General features: G+C 39.5%; 3 protein-coding genes across 5 annotated transcripts; 1 reads left to right on the top strand and 2 right to left on the bottom strand.

Moving 5' to 3' along the window:
* Positions 1-323: 323 nt before the first annotated feature.
* On the bottom strand, positions 324-3,470 carry ift57 (intraflagellar transport 57 homolog (Chlamydomonas)). Its single transcript, XM_056743656.1, has 11 exons — positions 3,209-3,470; positions 2,787-2,961; positions 2,585-2,703; positions 2,418-2,508; positions 2,239-2,310; positions 1,836-1,955; positions 1,487-1,558; positions 1,273-1,404; positions 1,076-1,138; positions 784-850; positions 324-652 (listed from the first exon to the last, which is right to left on the bottom strand). Exons 1-11 carry the CDS (start codon positions 3,343-3,345, stop codon positions 474-476), a joined length of 1,227 nt encoding a protein of 408 aa, XP_056599634.1. The 5' UTR covers positions 3,346-3,470; the 3' UTR covers positions 324-473.
* A 2,971-nt stretch (positions 3,471-6,441) lies between these two features.
* On the bottom strand, positions 6,442-10,966 carry cavin4a (caveolae associated protein 4a). 2 transcript variants are annotated; one of them, XM_056744637.1, is made up of 3 exons: positions 10,836-10,966; positions 8,574-8,981; positions 6,442-7,176 (listed from the first exon to the last, which is right to left on the bottom strand). In XM_056744637.1, exons 2-3 carry the CDS (start codon positions 8,952-8,954, stop codon positions 6,568-6,570), a joined length of 990 nt encoding a protein of 329 aa, XP_056600615.1. In that variant the 5' UTR covers positions 8,955-8,981; positions 10,836-10,966; the 3' UTR covers positions 6,442-6,567. The 2 variants fall into 2 exon arrangements, with proteins under 2 accessions (XP_056600615.1, XP_056600614.1); XM_056744636.1 differs by lacking the exon at positions 10,836-10,966 and having other exon boundaries at positions 8,574-10,805.
* Positions 10,951-16,294, top strand: slc39a6 (solute carrier family 39 member 6). 2 transcript variants are annotated; one of them, XM_056744628.1, is made up of 11 exons: positions 10,951-11,082; positions 12,046-12,738; positions 12,908-13,052; positions 13,140-13,232; positions 13,724-13,893; positions 14,140-14,316; positions 14,583-14,664; positions 14,741-15,082; positions 15,225-15,305; positions 15,430-15,620; positions 15,853-16,294. In XM_056744628.1, the coding sequence occupies exons 2-11, from the start codon at positions 12,055-12,057 to the stop codon at positions 16,003-16,005; spliced, it is 2,118 nt and encodes a 705-aa protein (XP_056600606.1). In that variant the 5' UTR covers positions 10,951-11,082; positions 12,046-12,054; the 3' UTR covers positions 16,006-16,294. The 2 variants fall into 2 exon arrangements, with proteins under 2 accessions (XP_056600606.1, XP_056600607.1); XM_056744629.1 differs by lacking the exon at positions 10,951-11,082 and adding an exon at positions 11,156-11,305.
* Positions 16,295-16,406: the final 112 nt, after the last annotated feature.

Here is a 16,406-nt window from a genome sequence, read left to right as displayed (position 1 = left end):
AGATTGTCATATTTGGAATAGTTACTAATAACTTTACAATGTACAGATGGCCAAAATAATCTCAAGTGAGAATGACATCATGGAACACATGTGTGTTGTTAATGTGCAACACAGGGCCTTTGTGTCTACATGTAATGGGAATGTTGAGTAAATACCTACACCCTTTTTTCCTGGGGAACTGTTACACAAACTAATACTTGAGCTGACTTGAGGCTTAGATCCATTCTATTATTGACATCAGATGGCTGTAGGTAAAATTTACTAGCAAGTTATAACATAGAAAAGTCTCACGAATTTAACTATCTTGGAGCAAATCATTTTTTTTTTTTTTTTTTAAATATTTTTATTGTTAATAACCAGACAGTTTGTAATCGACACTTAAAACGTTTATACAAATATTTATACAAAACATAGTCAACTCATTTAACATGATTAGTTACATAATTTGTGTGTGTGTGTCGTGTGAACATATGTTAGAAATTTTGTGTGCTGGGCTCTAAGAGGTGTGTTGCGTGCATTTCTCTTGTCATGTTGTTTTTCTCTCTAAGTTTGGCCTGTAGTAGTGTGTGCTCCACCACTCCCATCCGAACATCCATTTGCTCAATCTCCTGCTTAAGCTTAGTCAAACTCTGACGGATCTTCACCACTGGAGCTGCAACACAAAGCCCATGTATGATACACCGCTTTTGTAAACAAACAACAACAATAACACACTACACTAGAAAACAGACAATTAAATAAATTAAATCACACAGTAAATCATATACATGACGATATGACTACCTCCATCAGACATGCTGCTGCCCTTCTCTTCCATTTCCTGTTTGACTTTCTCCAGCTCCTCACTTATCTGAGGTACAAACATACACAAATGCTGTTTCAATATTGTGCACACAAGTGTTTGTGTAAAGGTTGTGTACTGCACTGTGATATTAAACACATTCCAAAACTAACACTGACGCCAAGATGGAGCCCTATAATTTGTACTGTGTAGAATCCAAATGACAGTTATGCGTGATGTTATGTGTTATGTAATATCACATGGCTCTTGCGGTAATGTTGTTGTCAGACAAACCTCAGCCAAAATTCTGGTTCTCTCTGTGACACCTCCACTTGCCTGTTTATAAAGTTCCTTTACCTGAAGCACAATATCACACATACAACTATTCAAAAATCCTTTTTCGTGTGTTTATGTGATTTGTTAAAAGACAGTGCCAGCGTATAGATAAGAGGCATGGAATAATGAGTAGTTTTGATGGCTGAGATGTTCACCTTGTTAAGTTGTGTTTGTGCCTGGCGGTATTCTGAAATCAGATGCTCGAGCTGAGTGTTCAGGTATTTCTCACGGCTGCCCACTTTCTCTAGAGTTTTAGTGATGTCTTCCTGCAGCTTAAACAGACAACCCTGCATAACCACTTACGTGTTATATTCTTTGTTATGTTTTTACATGCAAACAACATCTGAGATGGTGAGATGTGGGGATGACCTTGGCCTCCTGCAAGGATGTGTTGATGCCATCTTGATGTTGATGCATTTGGTCAAGGTGAATCCTCCAGTCCTGAAATGAAATGTGTCAGTCATTATCTCAACCATTCAGATGTTTATTAAGTATACGCTTTTTCTTAAAGAAAAATTTAAATTAAGATTTTTTAGTGTCTGTAAATACACCACAGACAACAATGGGGTAAACTTAAACTAACGCTCATATAATAACATTAGCACTTAAAGTAAGATCATAGTGGATCGTGTTTTAAATTTAGCTATTTTTACTATGGTTAATTTATATGCAATTCACGCGATTTATCTCAACGAATTAAAGAAGTTAATGGCCAAACCTTGTTGTCAGTCCGAATGGTAACTTTGAGCTGTGGAAGAACTCTCTCCACCTCCAGATTCCACTCTGTAGCATCAACGTCTGACTCGAGAACCTCTGCAGGCCTCGAACCAGTGAGTTCCTGAACATACACACACATAAACTGGATTTCTTTGACTGCATATTTAGGGAAATGTATTATTTGTCTTATTAAATTAGAAAAACATGGTTCCTAAATAAATTTGTTTATTAATAAACATTCCTCCAGTTGTGGACTATTTTGTATCGGTTTTATAGTAAACACACACAGGTAACACCTCACAGGAACAACTCACAACCTGTAGAAAGTACAGAGTGAGCAAAATATTTCATTTTATTTGTATAGATTATGTTGTAATATGTAGTAACTGATATGACAAACTCACACTCTGATTAGTTCTGGTCTTCAGTGCATCTAAATCAAGTCCCTCTTCATCCTCATAATCTTCATCCTCCTGCTAAAAAAAGTTTGAGTGTGTGTTTGCCTCACAGTCATTGACTTTTGCATGTGTCCTTGACTGTCATTTTTGCAGCAGTACTCAGGGTGAATATGTGTGTGACTCACTGTCATCTCTTCCTCCACTTTACTGAGTGTAAGTTCAGCATCATCTTCTTGTACACACTCGTCTTCCACTTCTACAGAAGGGTATTGGGGCCTGACAGAGAGATGTGTTAGTGTGTATACACGCTGGGAAACAAAAGTTTGTGAACCATGTTGAATTTTCTGTTTACTTGTTCCAGGAGAATCCTTTGCTCTTCAGTGCCTTTTCTACCAATTGATCTAAAACGTAACACACATGCTCTCCACATCCAGACTTTAGTTTAGCTGGGGGGAAATCAACCTGGCCACCCTACACACAAACATACACAGCGATAAACAGGAAATCCACATATAGACACTTGTAAAGATGCCATCCCCTTGACGATGTCTCACCAGTGCACGAAGCTCAGAGAGGATGTTGGAGACGGTGGCATTGGGGTCGTCATACTCCTGTGGTGTGTCAAAGGGCCGCCCGCAAAGAGAAATCAACCAGGCGGCAATGACACTGAACAAATAAAACTGCTCTCCAGGATTTGACAGCACGTGAGGACTAGAGACAAAATAATGCCTACAAAAGACAAAAAAACTAAGGATTTTTCTTTTGCAATAGTTTATACAATAGTTATTTCAAGCCTTTATGGGTTTTATTATGTATAGTTAGTTATTATATGGTTATGCATACATCTCTCGTGTATGCTAACGCTAAATATTCTTCTCAATAAGTCACATTTTACTTAGTAAACTATTTTATATCACAGATCTTTAATATCACTTAAAACATAAAGCAGGATCTGCACTGCCTGTGTTGTGTTTACCTCGACAGAGGTTTGATGTTGTGTTTGTCCAGAACATGCTGTTCATAATCCAAGACCTTCAGTTTATCCAGAAGATCTTCCATCACTACAAACATCTGATAGACCGCACCGGGACCGCGCTCATCCTCCTCTGCCATCCCTACACACGTTTCTTTTTCTCTCGATGTGTGTGTTTATTCGTTTTCTATACGCAATGTCTCTATTTTATTACTCGGTGTTTTTGCAGGAAGGATGTGATTTTGGCCGCTGTGGCTTTGTAATGTTGTGGTTACCGTCGCCATGAATGACGTCACACTTCTTCGGCGCCATGATAGGAAACAAAATATGAGTTATTTTATTTTCCTTCATGATAATGGTAGTAATAGTATGAATTATTATATTGATTATATTTTTGTGGTATAAAATAAATGGGAGCTGTAATAGATGTTTTGCTTAATAGTCTGCGACTTTTATGAGAATCTGAGATTGTGATTCCACCTGGTGGTCTGGAGAAACAACTGCTTTTACGTGAACATTTCGGAATATTAGTTAAAAAGCACAATTTGTTGTAGTTGAAGATCTGTTAGTCTCTAAATAAAATGTGTGCAAATGTATGTCTATGACCTGTGTGTAGTTAGATGCCAGCAGCCATATCACCCTGTAGACTGGTTGCCCACTGAAGCGATTCAAGATTCAAAGATGCTTAACAAGTTATACATTGCCAAAGCGAAGGAATATTTAATATAAACATTCTGCACAAATACAGATAAAGGTATATAAGTATCTATATATACATTATTGATTATTTATTATATACATTATTGATACAGTATTGATTAAAGTTCTTAGTGAGGTTGAGATGATCCTGTCATATAGTGTCAGTTTGTGTGTGTTGTGTCAGTGTTTTGTTCTGTTGTGGTGGTTGTTCTTTTGTCGTGACAAGACATGACATATCTTGCAGCTAGGTTTGAGCTTATTGAGGTTTGAGCTAAGCAGGGCTGAGTAGGCCTCTACTTGGATGGCGGACCTCCTGGGAAAGCTAGGTTGCTGCTGGAAGAGGTGTTAGTTAGGGCAGCAGGGGGTTGCTCACAATGGGCTGCATGGGTCCTAATCAATAATCTATAACGATGTTTTATAGTGTCATCCTAAAAAGGTAAAAAATCGCTCTCACGGTACATCTCTTCCTTCAGGACCTGACCAATCAGTTCTGATTAGTCTCTTTTCTACTCTTCTATATACACTATACACTATTAGAAAAATATCTTAGCTCTGTTTACTGTGATAGACTTTATGAGACTAATTTTATTGCACTTATGCTTTTTGTTGTCCTTATGTTGTTCTAGTTGCATCCATTCTTTATCTCATTTGTAAGTCGCGTTGGATAAAAGCGTCGGCTAAATGACTAAATGTAAATCTATAACCGCCATGTTGGTATGCCCAAACGTTCTATTAAATTCATAGGGAGTTATCACATATAAATGATAAAACAAAAACACTAACTTACCATTCCCCGTTTTTATATGGAAGTCTCGCAGTACAACGCACATGTCTTAAGCATGTAAATGGTTTATTACTTAAAGTTGGGAATTTTCACAGGGAATACAGTATGAGTTACGTTTCTAAACATTACAATATTGTATATTTCTGGATCTTTTGTGTTATTGTATATATTTTTAAAGAGTCAAACGAAAAGTGCAGAATACAACCATTAAGCATAATGCAAATATACAATGACCTCTAAAATTATTTGCTTTCCAGAATTGGAGAGCTTTTTATATTTTAATATAAGGATTTTTACAAATGCGTCCCATTGTGGAATCCTCCATATATGACATCACAAAGAGTGCAATCTGATCTCAGGATATAAGGCACGGATAGCAGGAGGGCTGCAGTTCAACCCAGGGTCCCACTAAGAAGTATGGTCTGCACTGTTAGGTGGGTGGGATGGAAAAACAGTGCATGCCCTAGATATTTTTAAAAAGAGATCTAATCACAAATACCAACATGTGGCTAAATTCCAATGTTCCAAAATAAAGATTTGTTTTTTCAAAATTGTGATTTAATGTATGTCGTCATATTTTTTTTAGTTCATAGACATACACCCTTCGTTCCATTTCGAAGGGCTCTTCCATATGCCCTAAGACCTTCGAATGGTTTACCCTCCGAAGTGAGAGCTTTGAAGGGTTAAAGGGTGTGGGGACCAAGCAACTGTTTCTTGAACCGCCCTTCTGCGTCATCATCCAGCCCCAATACGGAGGCTGCATCACCACGCAAAGAATCATGGGAGCCCGAAGTGACCATCAGTTGTACCCTTCCATATCTTTCATTCTGAAGGGCCCTTTGAAGTGGCAAGTTATGAGCACTTCGGTTTGGAACGACCCTTCCGGATGTCGGCCATGATTGTTGTCACTCTGAAGGCCCCTTCGGAGAGCAATATATCCCAGTTGGAATGCAGTGTCAGATGCATTGATGTCAATGCACTGCCATATATGAGTTTTTGAACACTACATAGACACACGGTAACACATTTATGCACTTGGCAAACGCTTTTGTCGAAAGCGACGTATATGCATGATACTATACTTTTGTTTATGAGGATGTGCAGTGCAATCCCTGGGATCGAACCCATGACTTTAGCGTTACTAGCACCATGCTCTAACCACAGAGCTACAGGAAAGCTCATATAATACAATCAACAAAACATCTGGAATGAAATCAAATTGTTATATGATCTAGACAAAAAAATGAAAAAGTGCTTCTGGTTCAGTGTTGTTTACATCTTGTGAAATGGGTAATAATTTAACATAGATTAAATATACAATACGTTTTTAGCTGTCCTTGTGATCCACTGATATAATGTGTGTGTGTGTGTGTGCGTGCATGCGTGTGTGTGCGCGTGAAAAGTTGAACAGAGCTGCTCAGCTGTTGAGATTAATTCCAAGAGATCTTTTTTTGGATATCTTTCAATCTCTCATTTGATGTGTTCATATAGCTCAGGGTAATGTGTGTGTGTTAAGATATACATGCGGGCCCAATTTTCGTAACATTAAATGTTTCTTACCATGTAAAAAGCTCATAAAGTCCTCATTATGTTTAGCATTATATAATGTCAGGGATTCTGTGAAACCTAGCAATTGTATAAGCGATCCTCTTCATTGTTGCTTTCAAGCTCTGACCAAACAAATTCTAACTTGAAAGTTACATATCATACATTTAACAAGTTGCCAATATGGTATGTAAATGATTCAAACACATTTAGTGTTTCAAAATTTATTTCATTTACTGTGTGGAAACATTATATGAAAATGATTTCTTCCTTTTACTAATCACAAACTACTTTTTTCACTTTCTCATATTCTTTCACTTGTGAATTTCCCATATCAGTCCTCATGGATGCGAGTTGCTCCTTCCTCTGATATTGGACCCTCCCTCTTGCTCTCAGTTACCACCTCTGTGTAGGTCACGTCTGGGCTTGACTTCCTGCCTTTGGGTGGAGTCACAGCAGGCTCCTCCTCTGCTCCCTCCTGGCCCTCAGCGACAGTGCGCTCCTTCTTTAGTTTGATGCGGAACGATTCTTTACTGGGTGCTTTCTTAGCGATGTTCTCCTTGAGCCGCTCACTACTCTGACGTATTTTATCTCGTTGTTCATGCGGCACGACCTTCTCACCGAAGGTGTTGATTTTGGTTCCAAGCGAATGGCCCGTTTTACTCAGACTCTCCTTGGTTTTGCTGAGGTTCTCTCTGGTCTTCTCACGTGTTTTGGTCATGCCTTCTTTGGAGAACGCTGACTTGATGTTCTCAAGACCCTTTAACCCTGACTGTTTTAGACGTGCCCCCCGAGATGACTCCACCTCATCTACCACCATGTACTCTTCATCAGATGATAAATCAGCAGGGATGTCATATTCATCTGGCTCCACCTCCAGGTTAGCAAGCCCTTCCCCTTTGGGGGTCTTGGTGACAGCAACAGAGGGAACTTCAGTTTCACCCTGCAGTGGAAAAAAAGAGAGTAATATGAAAACAACACTTACAAAAATAATTTGAACATGTCAATTATCAAAAAATGTTTATTCAAGTATGATATTAGTATACTTCAGTCTACTTTTTATGTACCGTATGTATATTTATATTTAATACATATTTATGTCAAAGTATATTTAGCCTATATATTCCACCTTTTTTCATTACTTTCCATAGTAGATAACCGAGAGTATACTTCAAAGTGTATCTTTATAAAATGTGCTACAAGTCTTGCACTAGTAAACTATCATCAGTAAAAGTGCACATAGGAAATAGTTGTAAACTAGTGTATTCAAAAGTTTACTATTGTTACACTTAAAATATACTCATAAGTTTATTAGCAATAAGTCCAAGTGAAGGCACAAGGATCTTTGATGCTCGATATCAAAGCTCGCAGCATACATCAATTTCCACATCATCAGGCTTTATCAAAGCATTAATTATCAAAGCATTGCTCACATCTCAGTCAAGTCCTAAATATTAGTCCAATTAAAGATTACTCATGTAGTTTCACCTGTTACTCAGGGAAAGTCCATGCATCCCATGCCTAGCCCATCCCATTCTCTCTTCTCCATTGCCAAGTCTTTTAATTTACCCTCTCTTAAATGTCATGTAAAACAAACTTTGTTTGATCGCTTCAAATGTCTGAAACACAAACTCTTCCTCCCTTATAGTGAGTGTTCCTTAATATTAATACTAATGAAACTACCCCTTCACTGACTGTATAGACCATTACTGTCCCTGGAGGGCATTCTGAAGTTTGTTCGATTGAATGTCTATGAATGTACAGTATGTGTGTATAAAGTCTGTGTTCCGGGAGGGTGTTTAAAGTCACTGTTCAGCTGTGTGAGCGACTCTATATTAGGAAAGCTCAGAATACCAACACACACACTGTCACGGCCTAATTTAGTCTAATTTATTAGGGTCCTAAAGCGAACATAATTGCCTTTGTTTGTTTTTCTTTATTTCTTCATTCTTTTAAGCTAAAGTGAAATGTAAGGAATTCAATTCTAAATTAGTTGTATTTGTGCATGAATAAACATTTAAATTGAATAAATACACATGGTACCATTTTAAATATCGAAGTAGACACCCCACCCTCAAAATCTATGTTAGTCGCCACCCTGCACCACATTATTTCTGTCTTTCTGGAAGTCAAACATTTAAGATATCTTTATATGACACCCCACAGAAATAGGTAGCCAATCGGCTTCAGAAAAAAATTCTCAAGTGCGCCCCCTATATGTAATATAACAGGTGTAAGTTTGACAGTACATAGACAATTCATTGCCAAAACCCTCAATCACCCATCACACACATGCAGAGACTTGGTGTTAAGAGACGTGTGTGTCAATGTTTATTATACCTGGTAGATGACAACTCTGAATTTGTTGCGAGTAAGCAGCTCATCCTGCGTTGTTTCCACCTTCTTCACACGCACGTTCTGTTTCTCCACACGTGAACGCACTTCTTTAACATGTGTGCTTACACGACGGGCTTTCTGGAGAAGTTTCTCAACAGTGGTCGCTGTGACACTATGTTCGCGAGTCAATTTAAGCAACTCTGACTGGACGGCGCTGACCGAGCTTTCAAGCTGCTGCTGGCGTTCCTCCATGCGCTGCTGGCTCGCCTGGACGCCATCGATGATGGTAGACACGCGTTCCAGCAGAGAGAGAATGGAGAGGGCCGAGACAGGTTGCCCGGACTCATCCTCAACCTCAAGTATGACATCACCTTTCTTTTCCATCTCTTTCACAAGGGCGCGAAAGTAGGTCTAGAGGGCCAGGGATGGGTACGGGGCCAGACAGAATCACACACAAGAACAGTGCAAAGAGAAACTCACACTCCAGAAAGAGACCCCACTGGAATCTAACTAACTCCACCCCTGCGCACACACACTCATATACATGCATGATATAAATACAACTGTAATGAGACACTTGGAAATTTTGGGAAGCTGCATCACATAACAGCCTGAAAGCCCCTTCATTCATTCATTCTTAAGACATTTGCGTTAGGTCCAAAATATCTCAAATATGAGTGGCATTGCTCAATAATTGATCTAGATTTCAAATGATTGCGTGTGTGAGGGGGTGGGACGTTCATGTGGGGTGAGATGGATTTACTTTTATAAATCTGCTCCCCTGTGCCACACTGTCAACTGAAGCCAACAGCTGCAACCCACACAAACTGTGTGCAGACACAGAGTAAACTGTCCTTGAAGGTCTGTTTTCCTTTATAAGTGTTTTGCTTCTGACCTTACTTTCAGGCAACATTTTATCAAAAACTACCCAGCATGCACCGGAAAAAAGATTATTATCTGAAAAAACAGTAGATCCGTCAGAAAATAACTCTCAACATACAGAAAAAAAGAAACAAAACTGAAAAGTTCCCTATGCTATCCTGTTACTCACTCTTCATCAGTTATAATGGAAACTAATTTGAGTTGAGACATTCAGGATGTCTGCAAAGTAAAAAGTAGGATTAAATAAAGGAAGATTAAATATTAAATGAACTGTTTTTGATTTAGGAATTTGGGGTGAGTCTTTCCCCTGTAATTACATCCAGATGATTCGAGTGAAGTAAAGATGTGTGTTTAGGATTTGATTCTGGGTGTGTGTTTAAGGATTACATTCAGAAGTTACCGTCTTCTCATAACACTGTATCTACACCGGAAGCGACCGACGCGACAAGACATGACAACCAACCTTAACTTCCGGTACACATCCGCAAAGAATTGAGTCACTGTTAATTGTTTATGTTAACAAGCAATTATATATTAAATATAAATAGTTACATTATTATTAGCCACTAGCCTGATCGATCAACCAATAAAGACCGGAAGTTTACTTTGGGCCAGGCGTTTGTAGACCGTTTTGTAAAACATAAACAGTTCAAATCCAGAAGCAATTCTTCGTTCAGACCTTAACTTCACATAAATGTTAGAACAAAATTCAACCAAAAAATACATTTGGAAATGAATCAAATGGTCAAACAAACACTAAGGGGTGTTGTCCCGTACAGGTCTTAAGTTCTAGACTAAAATAAATATTAAAGCTGCTTGCATGGACATATAATAAAATAAATCAGTGGCATGGTTTTGTTTTAAATGTAGACAAGTAAAATATTTTGTAAATTATTTTTGGAAAAACTATGCAACTAACTTAGTCCTGGCTAATCCCTGTGTGGGAAACCACTCCTTATGTAAAATAAGAAACTAAATCAGGAATAGCTTCAGGGCCAGCGTTGTTTATATCTTCAGAAATGGTCTATAAGCTGTATGGATCTATAAAAATCTGATTAAAGCTATAGGCCTTACTCATGAATGTTAATGTGATAGTTCAACCAATAATTTAAATTTGGTCCTCACCCTCTTGTCTTTTCAAACTTTAATGACTTTCCTCTGAATAACACAAACTAAAATATTTTTAAGAACGTCAGTAACCGAACAATGGCAGTACCCATTGACTTTCTATTGTGTGGACACAAAACCAATGCAAGTCAACAGGTACCACCGTTGTTCGGTTACATTGTTACAAATATATTTTGTGTTCTTCACACATTTAATAATCCATCAAGACCAAAATATGAAGCCCTTATAGCTTTTGTTAAGTTTTGGGGTCTTTACCTATATGAAGTTCGAGGAATTCCTTTTCTAGGAAGACAAACACAACTCTTGGGCGGATGTTTGACTAAGCATGAATCAGACAGTGGTCCGACTCTGAATCAACAGTGCCCCACAGTCTCCGAGGTCATGTGACAACATCTACACCAATGGAATCAGCGTCAGTCACTTCTGTAAAATCAACCCTGCTCGCGGAGTGTCTGCTATTTGCTTTGTTTGTTTCAAGACATCTGTAATCAATAAGGGAACGGTAAGTTATATCACCAGTGCTGTAAACCCGTCAGTTCGGGAATGGGAGAGACCTAGTTCGGAACACGATTCACGCGTCCTGTCTAAAACAAAAGACACTCGGTTTCCGGTCTTATGATGACGTATTTTTTTGCACACGGTCTGGTCAAGGAGCGCGTGGTGTTGTGTGCAGAATAGCCACCGAGAACGCGCTTACGTTTGAGTGTGGTGTGCGTGGAGCTCCGGTAAGCAGCGTTGGTTATTGTTGATGTTTGATCAGTCCATTACTTCCACGTGCATTTACAGCTATGACGATAAAAGTCGCTGGACTGAACCGTATCAACTAGGCCGCGTTGTGTGTGCGCTCACTAGTGTTAATGCATATGTCAGATTTATGCGTATTGGTATAAACCCCACATTCTGAATGAAATCGCCGCTGCGATTTAGTAAATGCGCGTGTTTTGCCAAACAACCCGCGTGCTGACAAAAAGATGCTGTTGACGTAGTGTTTGTAAACAGGTGTCAGTGATTTAAGGTTCAGCTTGTCAGAAACACGCGTGATATACATTTATTTAGATTTACATTCATATCATTTACATTGTAAAATGACTTCGGTGTAAAATGTATATTGTGACCTGTAAGGCAACAGAAGAATAATCTCTGTCATCCAGATGGTATCAGGTAAACACTAACCAGGTACACTTGTTTAGAAGCACATGTAGTTGCTTACTATGAAAACGTTATAAACATAAATGTGTCGCTTTTTTTCCTCATAATATCTATTTAACTTTGTGATATAATGTTAAATGCCAGGACATTTACGAAGCCATATGAATGAGTACTGAAGTAATAAACTCTAGATACAAAAATGATATTGTCTTAAGCATTTCTTCTTAAAAGATTGCTGTATTTTCTCTCTCTTTATAAAAGATTTATTAACAGACGTCATGTTTTGTTCTAACAATATTCCATACTTGTTTCACAGGATGCAGGTATGATCGGACGGTGGCCACGCCTCCTGACAGTTACGTCACTGGCACTGCTGGTGGCGTGCTCCGTGGGGGCGGGACCGGAATGCAGGTCCGTCACCATTGAGACTGATAGTCGCATTGCAGAACAGGTTCAGCAGCGCCACCTGCATGCACTGTTTGAGAAGTATGGCCAAAACGGGAGTATTTCCTTAGAGGGCTTGTTCGACCTGCTTAAGGGGGTGGGGCTAGGCCACATCCGGAAAGTGATGGTACATCACCATGGAAACACACACAATCATACACATTCGCATTCTCACGGACATACCCATGTGGACAAACTCACTACACACGCGCAAGCCGTTGCCAGCAAGAAGGTAGAGGGAGACCATACTGTGGAGAAGAGTGAACCTGTCACAAAAGTGCAGCCTGATCCCGCCCCTGGGAAGAAGAGCGAATCGGATGCGCACCACAATCTCTACATGAAGGTGAATCAGGAACTGACCACACCTTTGACCACTCCGTCCGCTGCCACAAAATCGCGACGAACTAATCGTAGCGCTGACTATGATTTAACCCAGGACCATGCTCCCTTTGCCGTCCAGCCAAACGTAACGCACACTAACCACACCCACCAGGCTGAAGATGCACACACCCATGTACACGAGGATGACCATGATGAGCATGAACACATCCATCTCAGTCTGGAGGTACACAAATACACAATCATTAAGATGCACGAAAAATGATAATGAATCGACTATATCAAATATCTGAATCGTATGAATTAACCAATCACAATTGAGTAATACAGAGCAGCAGATATGAAATGGGGCTATCACAAACCTGCTCAAGTAAATTTTGTTTTTTCCTTCTCAGTGTCAAAACGCCTCCACAATCCTGCAGTCGCATGGCATGATAAAGGAAGCGGGTGTGTCTGTCAGTGACTTTGCTTACTTGTGTCCCGCCCTTCTCATGCAAATGGATTCAAAGTCGTGCCTCGTGCACGACAATGGCCAGTTAGGTGAGGTTTTGAATATTTAAAGTTGAACCCAAGTTTTTATAGCTTATCAGCAGAATATGTTTTACACACTTTTGTGTGTTTTTCTAGATCACACCAGTCATCACAATCATCATCATCGCCACCACAGTCTACATAATCACACCAATGGCAGAAGCCAAAGGAGTCCCTCTATTACTGTTGGTAAGTGTTTGTGAGTCAGTGATAGTAACATTATTTTGTAGTACTAGATGTGAAAAGGCTGTGCTACATAGTTTTAATGAGTGTATTGTGATATCCATTCATGTAAATGACTTCACTTGTGTCAGATATATATGGGGTGTAAGGATACAAAAAAAATGACAATGTAAATACGCGCTACTGGGTTTACAAATGAAACCCAAAATTATAACCTTGTACTAGCAAGACTGGCGACACGGAGTGTCAATTCAACATAATTTTGTATAGGTTTTTAGAATAGCAGTTTACTATTTACAAAGACTGATTTTAAAATAATAGTAAATTTTCATTATTATAATAGAAGTTCTACATAGTAATTATTCAGATTTTCCTCATTTAAAACCATAAGTTACTACGCAAACAAGAAGGATGTCGATCATTTCGTCTCTCACTGGTTCACAAATTAGTTTTTTAGTAATTTGATTGTTTTACACTTGTCCACGTTTGTGTTCCAGCTTGGATGGGAGGATTTCTCTCCATCACTTTAATCAGCTTGCTGGCGCTAGTGGGTGTGGTTTTGATTCCGCTGATGAACAGAGTTTGCTTCAACTTCCTGCTAAGCTTCCTGGTGGCCCTTGCTGTGGGCACTCTCAGCGGAGATGCGTTCCTGCATCTCATACCACATGTAAGACACCTGTGTCCCTTTTTCATTTTAGACAAGAAGCAAATAGTCAAACATTTTGAGAATTTGGATATCAGATTTGAGTTTTTTTACCATTTCTGTATTTCCGCAACAATCCGAATCACCTATAGTTTTGCTTGCTTGTGCACACACATATTTTGATGGCATTGGTGTGTATGAACTGTATGTATGTAAGATCATGTCACTGGTGGAGATTTCTTATCAGTTCTTCTGGTTGGCTGCTCTCAGTCACAGGGCCATAACATGCACAGCCACTCTGAGCATCATGACCATGGAGAGGAGGGGGAAGAGGATTCTCTTAGACCCGTGTGGACCGGACTGACCGCGCTGAGTGGGGTCTACATTATGTTCCTCATCGAGCACTTTCTCACCCTTGGCAAAATGTATAAGGACAAAAAGCAGAAGGTCAGGATAATGCACAAACATATACAATGCAAGCCGTTTATTGTTTTGCTGGGCTCAATATTTCCCAATATGGAAAGCACTTAAAATGTATGTCACAGTATTATGTAACATAATAATAAACAAAGTACTTTTTTTAGCACAAACCCACTTTACAAGCATAGCATTTCACAAAACAAGGTTTCAAATGATACAAAAAGTAATACAATTCAGAGTGAGGTGTTCCTCGTATTTATTTGAAAGTATCGTCTCTTTATGTTCATGTATAGAAGAGGGTTGATCTCGCCGCCGAAGTTCTGGAATCTGAGAAACAGCCATCACTGGAAGACAATGGCGTCAAAACACTCGATGGTAAATAAATGTCTTTCTCTCTTTGTGAATGTGCAGTGCAATTACACTTTTCTTATGACTGATCGTTTTACATCAGCTGCTGAAACGAATGGGGGAAGTGCGTGTGCGCGGGGCTTGGCAGAAGAAGAAGAAGTAATGTTGGGGGCGGAGCTCTACACCGACATGGATTGTGAAAACAAATGCCACTCCCACTTTCATGATACTGTCGGCCAGTCAGACGAGCAGCATCATCATCACCATGACTATCACCATATATTGCATCACCATCATTCCCAGAACCACCATCCTCACACGCACACGCATAGGCACACGCAGTCCTACTCACTTCAGCACTTCCAGCAGGCTGGCGTGGCTACTCTTGCTTGGATGGTCATCATGGGGGATGGACTTCATAACTTCAGTGATGGACTTGCCATAGGTAAGTTTGCATTCAATGGGATTCAAACCCATGGATTAGTGTTGCTAACACCATGCTTTACTAGTTGGGCTACAATAAAGCTACTTTTTAAATGTATATTATTGACAGACATTTTGACAGGAGATGTTAATTTCAATTTCAGGAGCAGCTTTCACCGAAGGGTTGTCCAGTGGTCTTAGTACCTCAGTTGCTGTATTCTGTCATGAACTTCCACATGAGCTGGGTAAGATGACATCACCTGTCACCATGGAGACAGTTCTGTGACATCATATAACAAACTGATAGTATTCCTTTGTGCAAGTCTCATAGTTTGTATGTACTTTTTCAAATTCTCACATTTCCTGTAGGTGATTTTGCGGTCTTGCTGAAAGCGGGTATGTCGGTACGACAGGCCATTCTCTACAATTTGCTGTCGGCCCTGATGGGATATCTGGGGATGATCACAGGCATTCTGATTGGTCATTACGCAGAAAACGTGTCCATGTGGATCTTCGCTCTGACGGCTGGACTTTTTTTGTATGTCGCCCTTGTAGACATGGTGAGTAGCTTAGACATACATAGTTGCTTTTTGTGCATCGAAACAACAAGTGATCAAAAAGTGGTTTCTTAGAAATACTGTGCAATAACAATATACACATGACTGTGATGCAGAGTCCTGCACGGGGCCTGTTCGATAAACCCGCGCCCGCGGTAATTAAAAGAACACCAACCCGACATCTGACTGCAGCAATAATTTCAATAAATAAAAATAAGTTTGTGTTTTTTTGTAGGTACCTGAAATGTTACACAATGACGCGGGTGAAGCAGGCTTCAGCCATTATGGTTTCTTCCTCCTGCAAAATGCTGGAATTCTCCTGGGCTTTGGAATCATGCTGGTCATTGCAATATTTGAGCACAAGATACAACTGGACATTGGCTTCTGACGTTACAACGGCATCTAAATATGAAATCTCATCTAGTCTTAAACAGGTGAAGGCAGCTTGAAATGCACCATCAGTTACTCTCTCGCTTGTGGGCAAATAATACAGTATTTATAGGATTGACTGTTACAGTTTCAGTTTAAAGAAATGTGCCACATTGAGAATGTGTTTTTGTTATGTTTTTTTGTTATACGGTGCTGTACAGTGGTTGGTGAAATGAGTGTTGCTTTGATCATTTTGCACATGTTGCCAATCCAACATTCCAGTAAAAACATATGAGTGTTTCAACAGATCCTGTGCCTCATCTTGTGTCTCTTTAATGTTGTGTGGGTGACTCTGTCTAAAGTCTGAACCGGATAGTGGGAATGTCAGCATTTGTATAAGTCTGTTTGTGTTACTATAGA

Source organism: Triplophysa dalaica, chromosome 3 (assembly GCF_015846415.1).
Source record: "Triplophysa dalaica isolate WHDGS20190420 chromosome 3, ASM1584641v1, whole genome shotgun sequence".
In the NCBI taxonomy this organism is placed as follows: domain Eukaryota; kingdom Metazoa; phylum Chordata; class Actinopteri; order Cypriniformes; family Nemacheilidae; genus Triplophysa; species Triplophysa dalaica.
This window is presented reverse-complemented; position numbering and strand designations above follow the sequence as displayed.